General features: G+C 37.6%; 1 protein-coding gene across 1 annotated transcript in view; it reads left to right on the top strand.

Moving 5' to 3' along the window:
• The window catches only part of uggt2 (UDP-glucose glycoprotein glucosyltransferase 2), a 638,028-nt gene that overhangs the window by 424,100 nt on the left and 196,306 nt on the right, over positions 1–17,622 (top strand). The window contains exon 23 of the mRNA XM_028799549.2: positions 9,236–9,367. Within this exon, the coding sequence (XP_028655382.2) occupies positions 9,236–9,367 (132 nt within the window). The remainder of the gene's footprint in view (positions 1–9,235; positions 9,368–17,622) is intronic.

The following is a 17,622-nucleotide window of genomic DNA, read 5'->3' on the forward strand; positions in this document are numbered from 1 at the left end:
ATGAGCATAGGGAAAGATTTCATCAAGATATAAAGGTGATGGAAAACTGATATCGGGAAAAATTCACTCCGAGCATGATGGGTGACTGCTGTTGGTTCTTGCAAAGAGAGACGGATGTGCAGTACAAGCGCAAAAGCTTGTGCCTCCAACATTTTTGGGCACACTGACCTCACTTTTATATTGAGGTAAATTGACATAAATATACTTTATGTGTCTCTGGTATCATCTTCTGGTTTGTTTTCGGAATAAACACATCAAAACAATTTTGGTGGGACAGAGTCCAAACTCCAGATATCATGTTGATATATTATATTGATATTCAAAAGTGTCAAAACGTCGATGATGTGTATTTCAAAAACATGACGTGCTAGCTTAATTCCGATTTCATATATGAAATCAGTGTAAAAAACTTAATAAAGAGATGCTCTAAAGTATCCAGAAGCAAACAAAAAATATTTTTTTGTAGACCAGTAATCACTATCCATTTTATTGTTCATAATTGTGGCATTCAGTCGTCTGTTGCGGATAGGAAATTATTTCATAGTTTGGAGGATCTGTAACAAAAGGATCTGCATCCTACACTAGTTTTATTTATCCATGGAATTTTTACAAGAGTTACATTAATTTCTCTTTATGCTATAGTGTATTGGATCTACATGTGAACTGATATGATTTTCTATTTGAGTAGTGCCATTAAAACCCCTTTGGTCCTAGTATTAAACTCAGAAGTTCACCATTTTTAGGTTCAAACAGGAATTAAGGATTACTGTCGTCTGACTGCTATATTATCATTTGATCAGTATGAACTAAACCACTTTAGAATAGTCCCTGATAATCACACATTATTAGTAGAATGCATGATCAGGAATATCAAAAGCTGGAATTCAGTGAGTGAGCAATGATTGTAGCATTTTCTGTGCTGGAATCACTATAATCTTGTTAATAACAGGATCTAAACTGGTTTTAGTACTGTTACTGGTTTGAAAACCAAGCCAAACTTAATCATAGGTTGTGCAGTAGTTCAAAGCTATTGTGTTTTCATAAGTCTATAGAATGCGAAAGAGGAATATTTGAAATATACAGTATATTACTACTTGTGTTTCCCATCAAAGACGGTTTTAAATCTCAGTAATCAATGGAGACCTCAGTGTTGACATCTGCAGTGCTCTATGCATATTTGAAATGCCACTGGGGCTCCTTTATACCAACAGCATAATGCATAATGCCTCATGGTGTCAGTTTTCTCTCATTTTTATTTTCTTGCTTTTTAGTTATTCTGGTGTGATTTTAGACCACAGTGTGTGTTTATTTATTTATTTAAATACACACAGGGAGTTGTGTTGTTTAACTCAATAGTTTGTGATCGTGCAAAAATTTTAGTGTTAATTTGTATGTTGCTTCATTTTTTAAGAAATCAACTAAAGTTATTTCTACTTATGTTAGAATATATTTTACAGGGAACTACCCTTTTCGGGTTGCTAAACAGTTTGTTCTGTTGTGCTTTTTATGGCTAAATTAAACATGTACGCAGATAATTAACGTATTTATCCATGAACAAGCAGTTAATCAATATATATATATATATATATATATATATATATACAGTACTGTGCAAAAGTTTTAGGCAGGTGTGAAAAAATGCTGTAAACAAAGAATGTTTTCAAAATTGTAAGTGTTAATCATTTATTTTCATCAATCAATAAAATGCAGTGAATGAACAAAAGGGAAATCTAAATCAAATCAATATTTGGTGTGACCACCCTTTGCCTTCAAAACAGCATCAATTCTTCTAGGTACACTTGCACACAGTTTTTGAAGGAACTCGGCTGGTAGGTTGTTCCAAACATCTTGGAGAACTAACCACAGATCTTCTGTGGATGTAGGCTTCCTCACATCCTTCTGTCTCTTCATGTAATCCCAGACATACTCGATGATGTTGAGATCAGGGCTCTGTGGGGGCCGTACCATCAATTCCAGGACTTCTTGTTCTTCTTTACGCTGAAGATAGTTCTTAATGACTTTGCCTGTATGTTTGGGGTCGTTGTCATGCTGCAGAATAAATTTGGGGCCAATCATACGCCTCCCTGATGGTATTGCATGATGGATAAGTATCTGCCTGTATTTCTCAGCATTGAGAACACCATTAATCCTGACTAAATCTCCAACTCCATTTGCAGAAATGCAGCCCCAAACATTCAAGGAACCTCCACCATGCTTCACTGTTGCCTGCAGACACTCATTATTGTACTGCTCTCCAGCCCCTCGATGAACAAACTGCCTTCTGCTACAGCAAAAATATTTCAAATTTTGACTCATCAGTCCAGAGCGCCTGCTGCCATTTTTCTGCACCCCAGTTCCTATGTTTTCGTGCTTACTTGAGTCGCTTGGCCTTGTTTCCACATCGGAGGTATGGCTTTTTGGCTGCAACTCTTCCGTGAAGACCACTTCTGGCCAGACTTCTCTGGACAGTAGATGGGTGTACCTGGGTCCCACTGATTTCTGCCAGTTCTGAGCTTATGGCACTGCTGGGCATCTTCTGATTTCGAAGGGTAATAAGCTTGATGTGTCTTTCATCTGCTGCACTAAGTTTCCTTGGCCGACCACTGCGTCTACGATCCTCAGTGTTGCCGTTTCTTTGTGCTTCTTCAAAAGAGCTTGAACAGCACATCTTGAAACCCCAGTTTGCTTTGAAATCTTTGTCTGGGAGAGACCTTGCTGATGCAGTATAACTACTTTATGTCTTGTTGCTGTGCTCAATCTTGCCATGACATGAAACTGTCTTCCACAACCTCACCTTGGTAGCAGAGTTTGGCTGTTCCTCACCCAGTTTTAAGGCTCCTACACAGCTGTTTCTGTTTCAGTTAATGACTGTGTTTCAACCTACGTGTGACACTGATGATCATTAGCACCTGTTTGGTATAACTGGTTGATCATACACCTGACTATAATCCTACAAAATCCCTGACTTTTTGCAAGTGAACCTATAAGAATGGATGCTGGTTTAAAGGCAAAAGGTAGTAACACCAAATATTAATTTGATTTAGATTTTTCTTATGTTCACTCACTTTGCATTTTGTAAATTGATAACAATAAACAATCATTATTTATATTTCTGAAAGCATTCTTTGTTTACAGCATTTTTTCACACTTGCCTAAAACTTTTGCACAGTACTGTATATCTCTCTCTCTCTCTCTCTCTCTCTCTATATATATATATATATATTTATTTATTTATTTATTTATTTAAATTGAGAGTCATCAAGCCATTTTTTTTATATTTACTCGATTGTGTTGCATGTTTTGAAATACTCTCATTATTACTCTCAATTTACTTATTTTTTTCATCAGTTACCAGAAGCAATAAAAGCACATAATCAAAAACAGGTGATAAGCTAGAAGGTTTGCTTCAAGCAATAAAAGACCCTTTTTATAGACAGTGAAGTTATTAGTAGGACATCTTGCAGCTGGTGTATTACTTTTAATAGATGATAAAAGGAAAACAGAAAATAAGTCAATGAAACAAAACCAAATAAAATGTGTGGGTGTAATTGACTTTTTGATCATGGATAGATTTGTTTTAATTGCAAATGCCAGTCTGTTTCAGTTGCTAAAATGTATCATTTTTATTCTGATTTGACATACTGTAAACTATAATTTTCTAACATAAGCTTGTTTAAATGTACTGAGAGCACAGAGTACATTTTGCTAGAAAATTTGAATTGAAAGGAATACTTCATAAAACTGGGACAAATAAATACATTGTGATTATGTGTATAGTAACAAGTACGAGAGTGTGTTAATGTTACTGTTACAATTTGTGAATGATACAAGTACATTGGATAATAATAATTAAGGTTAAAAGCAAAATCTTGTCTGTATTTGTTTTTAACCTAAGTCAGGGTGGGGAATTGAGAAATTAAGCCTAATAATTGTGGGCAATCACTAGATTTATCTCATATTACATCTTGTATTAAGTTTTGTCTTTCTCCTAATGTACTTATGTTGATTAATGTGCACTGGAAGCGTCTTATGTGGAACACTAAGTGAATTTGTTTCCTCCTGTGAATATCTTGAAATCTAGATTAATGGCAAATTGACATTGACAGACACATTTCTGAAGATATCAGAGAATTGAAAATTAAGCTATGTTTCCTTGCTTTACATTTCTTAATAGAAAAATAAGTAATGTAATTAGCATTTCATTTGGTTCTGCATGGTGGGAATATTTCTGCCAAAGACTTGTCAACTATGTACTGACTTGAAAGAGGTGAATACTTATGCAGTATATTATTTTGTGTTTTCACTTTGAAATTCGGAGATCTGTTTTCACCTTGAAATTAAAGGGTCTTTTTCGGTTAAAAAATATAAAAAATGGCAAATTAACCCCACTGGGATTCAATGTTGTATAGCAATAAAATGTGAAAACATCCAAGAGGAAGAAAATACATTTTTTTAAGCGATAAAAGTACCGTAGACACAATTAATTCTTCTAATTCATTCGGCTGCTTCTGTTAGGGTTTGCCACAGTGGATCACCTTTTTCCATATCTTCCTGTCCTCTGCATCTTGCTCTGTTACACCCATCACCTGCATCCATAAACCTTCACCTAGGCCTTCCTTTTATCCTCTTGCCTGGCAGCTCTATCCTTAGCATCCTTTTCCCAGTATACCTAGCATCCCTCCTCTGATTGTCCAAACCAATGCAATCTCGCCTCTCTGACTTTGTCTCCCAACTGTCCAACCTGAGTGACCCCGTAATGTACTCATTTCAAATTCTGTCCATCCTTATCACACCCAATGCAAATCTTAACATCTTTAAATCTGCCACCTCCAGCACTGTCTCCTGTTTTTTGGTCAATGCCACCATCCCCAACCCATATAACATAGCTGGTTTCACAACCTTCTTGTAGACCTTCCCTTTCACTCTTGCTGATACCAGTTTATCACAAATTACTCATGATAATCTTCCCCATACATTCCACCCTGCCTGCACTCTCTTTTTCATCATTCTTCCACAATCTCTGTTATTCTGTACTATTGATCCCAAGTATTTAAACTCGTCCACCTTCGCCAACTCTACTCCCTGCATCCTCACCATTCCACTGACCTCCCTCTCATTTACAGACATGTATTCTGTCTTGTTCCTACTGACCTTCATTCCTCTCCTCTCTAGAGCATAACTCCACCTCTCCAGAGTCTCCACAACCTGCTCCCTACTGTCACTACAGATCACAATGTCATCAGCAAACATCCTAGTCCACGGGGACTCCTGTCTAATCTTGTCTGTCAACCTGTCCATCACCATTGCAAATAAGAAAGGGCTCAGAGCCAATCCCTGATGTAATCCCAACTCCACCTTGAATTCATCCGTCACTCCTACCGCAGACCTCACCACAGTCACACTTCCCTCATACATATCCTGTACAACTCTTACGTACATCTCTGCCACTCCCGACTTAACACGGCTCCTCTCGAGGCACCCTGTCATATGTTTTCTACAGGTCCACAAAAACACAATGCAACTCCTTTTGGCCTTCTCTATACTTCTCCATCAACACCCTCAGAGCAAACATTGTATATGTGGTGCTCTTTCCTGGCATGAAACCATACTGCTGCTCACTAATCATCACCTCCCTTCTTAACCTAGCTTCCACTATTCTTTCACATAACTTCATGATGTGGCTCATCAATTTTATCCCCCTGTAGTTATTACAGCTCTGCACATCCCCCTTATTCTTAATAATCTGTACCAGAACACTTCTTCTCCGCTCCTCGGGCATCTTCTCACTTTCCAAGATTCCATTAAACAATCTGGTTAAAAACTCCACTGTCATCTCTCCTAAACACCTCCATGCTTCCACAGGTATATCATCTGGACCAACAGGCTTTCCACTCTTCATCCTTTTCAGAGCTGTCCTTACTTCCTTCTTGCTAATCCATTGCACTTTCTGATTCACTATCGCCACATCATCCAACCTTCTCTCTCTCTCTCTCTCCTTCTCCATTCTCTTCATTCATCAGCCTCTCGTAGTACTCTTTCCATCTGCTCAACACACTCTCCTCACTTGTGAATATGTTTCCATTTTTATTCTTTATCACGCTAACCTGCTGCACATCTTTCTCAGCTCAGTCCCTCTGTCTAGCCAATTGGTACAGGTCCTTTTCTTCCTCCTTAGTGTCCAGCCTCTCATACAACTCATGATGCACCTTTTCTGTAGCCTTCACCACCTCTCTCTTCACCTTACTCCTTATGTCCTTGTACTCTTGTATACTTTCTGTATCTCTCTGACTGTCCCACTTCTTCTTCACCAACCTCTTCCTCTGTATACTCTTGTGCACTTCCCCATTCCACCATCAAATTTCCTTTTCCTCCTTCCTCTGTCCAGATGTCATGCCATGTACCCTTCTTGCTGTCATCCTACTACTTCTGCTATATTTGCCCAGCTATCAGGCAACTCTTCACTACCACCCAGTGCCTGTCTTACCTTCTTCCTGAACTCAACCTTGTAGTCTTCCTTTTTCAACTTCCACCATTTGATCCTTGGCTCTCCTCCTCCTCTTGATCTCTGTTGTCATCCTACAGACCACCATCCTATGCTACCTAACTACTTTGCCCTGCCACCACTTTGCAGTCTTCAATCTCCTTCAGATTGACCCTCCTGCATAGGATATAGTTTACCTGTGTCCACCTTCCGCCACTCTTGTACGTCACCCTATGTTCCTCCTTCCTCTTAAAATATATATTTACCACAGCCATGTCCATCCTTTTCGCAAAATCCACTATCATCCTGGACGCCATACCTACCCATCACCTCCTCATCTGCTCTGTTCCCTTCACCAACATGTTCATTGAAATATTCTTCAATCACCACTCTCTGTACCTTGGGTACACTCGATAAATTTATCCAACTCACTCCACAAATATTCTTTCTCATCCATCGCACACGCAACTTGCGGGGCATATGCACTAACAACATTCATCATTATAACGCTGTCTGACACTCTTTTCACCTCCAAAACACTCTTGACATACTGTTCCTTCAGAATAACCCCTACCCCATTTCTCTTTCCATCCACACAATTTGAATCAACCTCTGATCCTCCTTGCCTTACTCCCCTTCCATTTAGTCTCTTGCACGCACAATATATCAGCCTTCCTTTTCTCCATCACATCAGCTAACCCCCTCCCTTTACCAGTCATAATGCCAACGTTCAAAATTCCTACCCTCAGTTCCACTCTCTTTACCTTTCTCTTCTCCTCCTGCCTCCGGACACATCTCCCCCCACGTCTTCTCCTTCTTCGGCTAACAGTAGCCCAATTTCCGGCAGCACACTTTTGGCTAACAGTACTGGTTGGAGCCATTGTTAATCCGGGCCTCCGCTGATCTGGCATGGAAATCTCTATTGTTTTCTGTATATTGATTTGGCAAAATTTTTCATCGGGCGCACTTCCTGATATAACCCTTCCCATTTACAGTATCTGTGCTTGGGTCTGGCAGAAAGAAACACACTTGCTTGTGCATCCCCTGTGGCTGAGTTACAATAGACCCAGTTGATAATTCCACATAATCAAAAAAAAAAACTTTAGTATTAGAGTGTGTTACTATTTACTCTAATATAGAAGAATATATCAAGTATAAATACAAGGGTAAGTCAATAATTATCTGCACTTTGTACATTAGTAAACGTGGCTGTGGTCACAGTGGAAAAGTTTTGAGCCAAGCCAAAGAAATTTATCATAAAAATGCAGATAATTATTGATTTATCCTGGTACATTGAGTTACTTTTTTATGTAGAAACAGTAAGTGGGAATGCATGGAAAATTTGCAGTTGTGATATCATCATATGATATTTGTTCACAATCACTTTTATATTCCATGATGTGAACTTAAACCTGGAAAAATACTATTTAGCTTACATTGCATCTCATTTTTTTGAATACTTTCTGAGTTTCACTAAGCCTTTTGATATTTTAGCAGTAGATGAGTTAAAATAAAAGTGTTTGTTAGAATTTTATTTATTTTGTTTATTGCATGCAGTGTTTGTTATGCATGCAGCAAATTTTATATGTACATGTTATACATTATTTTGCATAAGGTTATGTGTAGTGAAGTACTCTTCCTCTGTTAATGGTGTCCTGGTCATGGTGGGTCATCATAAAATCAAAAATATTAAAATATTAAATACTTTAACATTAAAACAGAGTACTCTCATTGGGGACATCAAAGTCTAGAGCCAATGCTATTCATGCAAACTGTTTCCCTACCAGAGAGGCTACATTCCACATACCATTAGCCATTTTTCTTTGCTATTGTCTAGTGTACCTGGATCTGTCCCACTCATGCATGACACCTGACTGCTATCTGCCATGTCCCCCACCCTTAACCTTTTTAAGGTTGTGAGCCTAATTGAACTAAGCTAGACGAGGTTATTTGGTCCATCTAGTCAGCAGTCACATAGTGGCAAGCAACATTCCCCAGCTTGGCTTCAGGAGTCCCAGGATCCCTATCATTTTGTCTGAATTTATTGAAAATTATCATTATTGTCCTATTTTTGAGTTTAGTCTTGTTTAGCTACTCCAGTCATATTAGGTAACCTAAAAACACAAGGCTGTTGATAACATAACTCAGAATTTTTGTGGCATATATTAATGACTATTGATGTGGATCATCTAAGCCATATTAAAATACTCCCTGCACAGAAATGTAAACAAAAATCCACCTTCTGTATACAGTAAGCTTCACAAGAGTTTGTAGAAAGAAACTGTTAGCAACCCTTAATGAATGTAAAGACCATCCAAAGCTTCATCAAGCATTAATCAAGAGTGATGAGGAGCTCTGCTAGTTTAACCTGCACATCCATACCTTCTCAAATGGAAAGTTGTTCTGTACAAGTAAGTTTGTGTTTTTTTCCCAAGTCTTTAAAATCACTATGGACTTTCACTGTTGTAACAGGGTAGCAGGAAACACACACTGGAATTTGTAAAGAGGCCACAATTGGCATAGGTTTAGTGCTTGGCATAAAATTGTAAATTTAGCCAGGACCAAAAAGTTATCCTTAAGTAAAACTATTATGGTTTAAGTAACATACTGTTGACTGCATTTAACTAGATAGTGTTAAAGCTTCAGTGAAGATAACATCCAAAGACATTTTTGGGGAGCTACAGGTTTAGGAATCTGTTTTTTTAGTCCTTATTGACTGATGTTGATTTTTGAATATTTTTTTCTATTTTTTAGGGAATGGATAGCAACTCCTTTGAGAAGATGTTTAACACATTGGGAGTGGATTTCATTAAATCTCAGCAGTTGTTTTGCCGAGATGTTTTACATTTACTTCCTGGTCAAATGGCAATCGTGACTAATGGCAGGGTAAGTCATCCTGCATTTTAATAATCCAATGATGCATCTCCATTTCCACAGAACTTCTTTACATTTTCATCTGGTTTCCTGCTGCTTTGCACTAAACTCATTAGTGTGTTTATGTATGCATTTTAATGCATTTGTGTTAAGTGAGACTTCCACTCTAGCCATTACTTAATGGTTACGCTCTAGCTCTATGTACAAAACAGATGGAAGGATGGATTATTAAACATTTCGGGTGGTGGTACTATAGTCTTAAATAAGCAATACATGTTTTAATGCCAAGATACAGATCAATTCACAAGAACATTTTTGGCTTGGAAAAGGGCACGTTCTTATGTTTTCGTCTGTAAATTCACAGTTTACAACTTGAATGCATTTCTTATGTACTATAAGTACATGGATGTGCATATGAATTGTAATGGATTGCATGCAGAATGGACTCCCTTTCTTTACATGGCTGGAAAGTCCAGATGGCAAATGGTCAGAAAGAGTGGTAGGATGTTCCCTGCATTAGTCAGGAGGGTGGCAGAAGATGACAGTGCAGAATTGGGCAAGCTGGCGTCCCAGCAGGTGATGAGCTGAAGAAAAATTCCCAGCCAGGATGCCATTGTGACAGAAGGACAGGGGGAAATAACACGTCAGGACTACAAGCATCCCTGATTTGCTAGATGGACAGGATTCCCACACAGACACCACAGGGCATGCTGGGATCTGTAGACCCATGGGGTCCACCAGGGGAAACTGCTGGGATTACAGTCCCTACTTTGTGGGGCTCCTGTTTGACCCAGAAGTACTCCCAATGGGCTATGCCCTATCACCAGAAGTACTCCCGGAGTCCTGTGTGGAGGACGGATAAGCTCACCTGGAAGAGTGGAGAGAGAATTGTGTTGTGCCACTGTCAAAACCCTTTTTATAAGGTATTTTATATAATAAAAGTTGTAATTGAATCCAGGACTTGTGTCTGCACAGTTGTGTCTGGGGTTGGGGTGCTGCAAAACACTCTAGTGGTCAAAGGATGTCTTGTGGCTATTTTTCAAAGATACAAACAAGTGAACCTTTTGTCCAAATTTTGCTTATATTGTCAAAGCCACTGACATTATAGCCCTGCTATTTTTTAATATCATAGGAAGCCTTCAGTGACTGCTACCAGTCTGTGACTCCATTGAAACTTGTCAGACTCTTGGGATCTTCTGACTCTTTCTTATTATCCAAGTATCTTGCCATGCAATTCTCAGCTCATGGAGCTTCTTTTTTTTCTGAATATCAAATAATCACTACTGCATTTTAAAAGTGTGGCTTTTACTCACATTATCTCATCCTTGTCTTTTCATATCATTTTTTAACCTTGCCATTTTCATATGATGTAGTTTACTTCTGTAGAATACATTGTATCATGTATTGTAACAATTTGCTTAGTAAATAACCCGGGAATAGTTCTGGTATGATTCACCACAGCACATAATTAAGCAGCTAGGAAAATGCAGATTGTAATATTTGATTTAGATTTGTCATTTAATTCTGTCCAAATTTGCTTGTGGTCAAGTTCTTAAATTGTATAGATTTTAGAATAAAGATGAAAAAAAGGTTACTATTGCAGATTAAACCTGTAATGGTTAGTAAAGCAGAAAGTTACATATACTGTATCATGTAATAGTCAATAAATAGGAACACATAAGTAAACATTAAACAGAATGTGTGACTTCTGTCATGCCTGACTGCAACTTGATAAAAATGCAGTAACTGTGGTGCTTATCATGAGATGCCCAGTGCTGTTTCTTCAATGTTTAGGTTCACAGTGGACGAGACACAAACATAGGGCAGTTATTTATTCAGACAACTGTACCTTCAAATTTATTTTCATTTGATACTGTGATGTTTGTACTTTGTATGTCTGCCATGGACCAGTTAAAGTGGTGTAATATCAGCAACAAAGAATTAATACAATATTGGCACAAGAAACACTCATGCAATTGTCAGTACAGGTGTCTTTTTTTAACAATATAAAAGATGGAAACTGTCTCTGAATATAGTTGTGTGAACGCTAATGGACCTGTACTGTTTGAAAGAATGATGGAAAGAGAAAACTGACTGTACAGGATGGCAAAGGTTTTTAATGATGCCTTCTTTCAAAGGCACCAAGTATTATTCATGTCCTGATTTAAAGATGTAAAAATTCTGACCTGACATCTCCACCCTCTACAGTAGGATTGTCGAGTCAACGCTACCCCCCCTCCCCCCGCCTCCATTGGTTGCTGCAGGATTTCATCCTAACCAATTTCTTCTTTTAATTGTATTCATTTATTAGTTAAGCAAACCGATATTTCCCAGATTCTGAGTTTTCTTGTGTTAGTCCACATATTATGAATGGGTTATGCTAAATCATTCACTATTGAATTAAGCAAGCATTTATGTATATTAGGTAGAACTTTTTTCTTTTTGTTCTTTTTTATCTTGCTGTTTAAAATTTAGTTCTTTCTTAATGTTTGGATTATTTCAGACATTATTTGTTGATAAGTACATAAGTGAATAACACTGAAGCAGCTACTGTCCTTTAGCATCAGTGTACTTGCACCAATGTACACTATGCTTAATAGTAATTATATGTGCTGAGATGCAATTAGCCAATGCAGTTTCAGCAATAATGGCAGTGGGGCACCATCCCCCAGCAGATGGTGCTGTTGTGCAAAAATGACTGTAAACAGCAAATCATCTCATTAGTGAATAATATTGTTAAAAATGTTTCTCTCAAACTCATCGTAGTTATCAGAAAACACTTTTTTCAGTTTTTCATGGTATTTTCAGTGTTATTTGTTACGTAGAAAAATATTTCTTTTTGAAGTATGTGGAAATTGTTTTGAGCCTGACTCTGCTAGCCTGTTTCCAGGTTGTTCTTGCAAACCCTTCCACCCTGCATGTGGATACTGAACTTTTGAATACTACTGTGGGTTTTGAAGACAAGAGCCCTTTTAAGTGTGACTGGTTGATTTTATTTGACACAATTTAATGGATGTATGATGTTTTATATGTTGTTGTCATGGAGTAGTTGTGATCATTATCATGAACCACATCATGTATAACAACATGAGATTTTTCAGATAAGGAAGACAGAGGTTTCAGGATAAGGTAGTTATACTCACTGGCATCTCTACATTCAGGGCAAGTTTGGCACTGCAGCTCTTACCCCAACCTATTTCCTAGCAGATGGTGCTGTTGTGCAGAAAGTAAACTATTAGTAAACTCACCTCAGTAGTTTAACATATTGTTAAAATATTTCTGTTAAACTTAACTTAGTCATCATAGTCCATTTTAGTACTTTTCTATATGATCACATGCAGTTTCTTTTCTAGAATATTATTTGTTTTGAAGTATGTGAAAAAAATTTTTTGCCTGGCACTACAAATCTTTTTAAGGCCATTGCAGTGAACCCCATTGGTTTATTTTTTGCAATTCAATTTAAAGTGTGCTTAAGCTGGACATTTTACCATTTTGAAGTAGTCATCATCATTATCATGAATCGTGTTGATTACTTATCCAGAATATGATTTAGCGGTTTTCCAATTGTACAAAAATTGGAGTATTTATTTATGTTTCTGCTTTTGGTACTGAGCATTTGGTGTTGGTGTTAAGATATATTTTATGCCCTCATTTGATGGTTATAGCATTTAGCAAAATAATATGTTGATAGATCTTCATTTTACTAATTTGTATGACATTATTCAGCTGACAGTTTATCACTGGTGCTGGTAGCCTAATTAATTGGCGCTGAAAAAAAAACCCAACTGTTTGTCTCTTGTTCCCTTACATATGGTTTACTGGTGGACATCTCCTTCCTCAGTGGTTCTTCAATGTACAGTAGCTGCCACCACTCTGATCTTCCATGGCTCATTCCATGTGGCTTCACTTTGCCCAACTCTAAGCCAATCCAGCTTGGGACACTTACCAAGACTTGCTGGCAAACATGTGGGAAAATGTACCCTTGCCAATGGATTAAAGCAGGGGACTGGGTCTTGTAAGCTTTAAATTCTTAATCCTTTCTCTCACTCACGCAAACACGCTCTGCACAGTTTCTTAGGACCGATTTGTTTCTTGTACGTAGTAACTTTTTTTTATTTTTTTTTTATATATAAGATCAGTTATTTATTTGCTATCAAAAAAGGATGAAAACAAAGCATAGGGTAAATCTTTTCATATATTATAGATCTGAAAATTTAAAAAAAAAGTTCTTAACCTTATCTCACCACTAATTAAACACTGTGGTCCAGGCTTCCCCTGCTACATTCCCCGTGCTTTCAACTGTTGGCAAGGAAATCCTACAACCTTTTGCTTGCCATCCTCTGTGTAATTTTTTGTTCACTTACATTGTGGGGAACATTATATGTTTTCCATGGTCTGCTGTACTTGTGCATCTCACTCTGTATTATACTGATATCTCTTCTTATTGCCCTACTGAGACACTCGGCTCACATGCAAGGCATTCCCCTTCTACATTCCAACACTCCAACACTGCCAGTGTGATTCTCTCAATCTGCCTAGTAGTATCTTCTTGGACATTAGGATATCCTGTATGAAACATGTTAGTTTCCTTGTATTAGCAACCATGTACCAGCCATACCCTTTCATTGGGAATGACTGGTATACATAATAGAATTGCCACTTACTGTGTAAACTAGTTATTTCTCTTACTGAATGATTTATTGAAGATGATCCATTTCTATTAGTGATCCTAATTTTGTTTCATTTAACTATGCAGTGATCTGATCTATCTGAGTTTCTAAAGAATATATGGAAAAAGGTCCTAAGGTCATGTAATAAAATCAACTGGCTGATCGTCTTATGCTGCTCTACATTTATCTACATGCCAATAGATATGACATTTGTAAATTATTCGGATTCTGTAGGGCATAGTATTATAAATAATTAATCTTTTAAAGATTATATTTCTCCTGAGTAATTTCACAGACATGTACAGTATGCTAACTTGGTTAGCACTTAAACTTGGAGACAAAAGCAGCACAACAGACATTCTTAAATTTGAGTCATCACTAACCTGGGGCATGTGTCAGAAATACAAGTCTGCAGAGTCATCTTAGGAGACCTAATCATTTTGCATCTTGACAATACAGATGTTGTTAAACAATCAATATACAGTATGTACAGGTACAGTGGAACCTCGGTTCACGACCATAATTCGTTCCAAAACTCTGGTCGTAAACCGATTTGGTCGTGAACTGAAGTAATTTCCCCCATAGGATTGTATGTAAATACAATTAATCCGTTCCAGACCATACGAACTGTATGTGAATATATATATTTTTTTAAGTTTTTAAGCACAAATATAGTTCATTAAACCATAGAATGCACAGTGTAATAGTAAACTAAATGTAAAAACATTGAACAACACTGAGAAAACCTTGAACAACAGAGAAAACTAACATTGCAAGAGTTTGCGCTATACTGTAGCCTTATGACCCGATCGCTATAAACTTTTTTTTTTGAGTTTTAAGCACAGGGAAAAAAGAACATTTGAACAAATCTGAACTTTATTTAAAAGCCAACCATAAGCAACCAAGAAAGTAACATTGCAGGAGTTCACGCTAATAGCATTACAACCCGATCGCTGTGTAAACTTTTTTTTTAATGAGTTTTAAGCAACAATTAACGCTACGAACTGAAAAATGAACATTTGAAAAATCCGTAATACAAAAACTAACCATAAACCACCAAGAAAACTAACCTTGCATGAGTCGAGTTCTGGCATGAAGTGAGGAGGAACTGGGTGGAGAACAATCCAGTCTCGTCGCAGTTGAAGACTTGTTGCGGGATGTAGCCTTCGTCCTCCACTAATTTGTGAAATTTTTCACGAATTCTTTCGTAGCTGCAGCGTTGGAACTAGCAGCCTCTCCATGTCTTACCACACTATGAATGCCACTTCTCTTGTGAAACTTTTCAAACCATCCTCTACTGGCTTTAAATTCCTCACTTTCGCCACTCGTAGAAGGATAGTTTTGCAGCAAATCGCCATGAATCTTCCTGGCTTTCTCGCATAACATTGCCTCGCTTACACTATCCCCTGCAAGTTGCTTCTAATTCAGCCACACTAGCAACAGTTTTTCCACCTCTTCCAGCACTTGAGGCCTCTGCCTGGTTAACACTGTAACTCCTTTTGCAACATCAGCTGCTTTAATAGATTCTTTCTGCTTTAGAATAGTCGAAATTGTAGATTTTGACTTCTTGTACTCGGCGGCAAGATCAGTAACACGAATGCCACGCTCATACTTTTCAATAATTTCTTTCTTTACATCGATTTCAATTTTCTGCAAAACTTTCTTCTCACCACTCTTCACTTGCTTAGAAACCATGGTTAACTGCAAAAGCACATGAAATACTGTAGAGCACAAAGAGTTCACAGGTAAAGCACGCATGTCTGACTGAGAACAGTGAACAGGGAGAGGCTGAACACGTGCTTAAATACAGTAATCGGCGCGTGTGAACCGGAAGGGAAATGAAATAGAGCACAAAGAGTTCACAGCGAAAGCACGCACGTCTGACCAAGAAAAATGCAACATGTGCGGAAATCATCGGCACGCACAAACCAAAAGGGAAACTGGCTTGTTCGTATACAGAGTGTATGGTCGTGAACCGAGGCAAAAGTTTGGCGAACTTTTTGGTCGTAAACCGATTTGTACGTGTACCGAGACATTCGTGAACCGAGGTTCAACTGTATATAGTTAGGAGTCCTATTAATAAACAGAATTAAAATTGGTTGTTGTGTATTTGGTTTATATTCAGTCAATCTTTTAGTGGTCAAACTTTAGTTTGTAGATTATATTTTTACAAAGAACAAAAAATGTAATCTTCTAACTCATTTAATCTAGACCAGGATCGTGGTGTTGCCGGAACCTATTCCAGCTAGCATAGTGTACAAGGCAGGGACAAACCCTGGACAGGGTGCCAGTCCATCGCAGGACAAACACCCACACACCAAACTCGCACTAGAGCCTGTTTAGCTTCGCCAGTTTACATAACCTGCATATCTTTGGACAGTAGGAAGAAACCAGAGCAGCAATCTAAAACCTATGCAGACATGTGGAGAACATGCAGACATGCAGGGAGGACCCAAAATGTGAGCCCAGGTCTCATTACTGCAAAGCAGTAGTGTGACCATTGCCCAGTTGTGCCACACAAAATAATAAGGTACTTCACAAAACACACAATAAAGTTAAAGAGAAAAAAAATTGCAGAACAGTTAAGCTATAAGCAACAATGTAAATAAGTTTGACCAGGCGTAAATACATGATAACAGATGAACATTAGACTTTTGTTAGGTTATATATTTTGAAAATGTTTTTTTTAGTGTGAAGAATCTTGCTTCTATCATTGTTTTTTTTTTTTTTGCTATCAGTTTCATCTTTTGTCTATAATCTTTTATTACTTATTTTTGTCTATTACCGAAACCATTTTGTTTTTCATCAGTGCCATGATTCTATGGAGTTCTTTTTTTTAATTTCTACCCTGTATGATGCGTGATGTCACTGTCCCAATAGGTCAGCATTGTACACTTCCAAGTTGTGCAAGATGGATGTAATTTTCAATTTAGTCTCTAGTTTTTGTTTTTCCAGTTTCATCTCTGGTCCTTTCCTCTCGGGGAACAAAATAAGATTTCTAGCTGCCCATTTGCATTAGTACACTCCAGTACACAGTTACAAAAATGTAAGTAAAATGCATAGTTTTGCTTTGTAAAACAATAGCAAGATATTTTAATTGTGTTCTTTCCGATAAAATTTTTTTCATCAGGAAAAAAATTTCTTATAAATTGTTTATGGAAGGAATAGGCCATTAGGCTCCACTGATTACCCCAAAGCTTTCTCTCCTAAGAATTAAACAACTTACATTTTTTTAAAGGTTTGAAATAAGATTTGTGACGCCCAATGGCTCAGTCATGTGAAAAACTATTTGCCCCCTTCCTGATTTCTTATTCTTTTGCATGTTTGTCACGCAAAATGTTTCTGATCATCAAACACATTTAACCATTAGTCAAATATAACACAAGTAAACACAAAATGCAGTTTTTAAATGATGGTTTTTATTATTTAGGGAGAAAAAAAAAACCAAACCTACATGGCCCTGTGTGAAAAAGTAATTGCCCCCTTGTTAAAAAATAACCTAACTGTGGTGTATCACACCTGAGTTCAATTTCCGTAGCCACCCCCAGGCCTGATTACTGCCACACCTGTTTCAATCAAGAAATCACTTAAATAGGA

The sequence above is a fragment of the Erpetoichthys calabaricus genome, chromosome 4 (genome assembly GCF_900747795.2).
Source record: "Erpetoichthys calabaricus chromosome 4, fErpCal1.3, whole genome shotgun sequence".
NCBI classification, from domain to species: domain Eukaryota; kingdom Metazoa; phylum Chordata; class Cladistia; order Polypteriformes; family Polypteridae; genus Erpetoichthys; species Erpetoichthys calabaricus.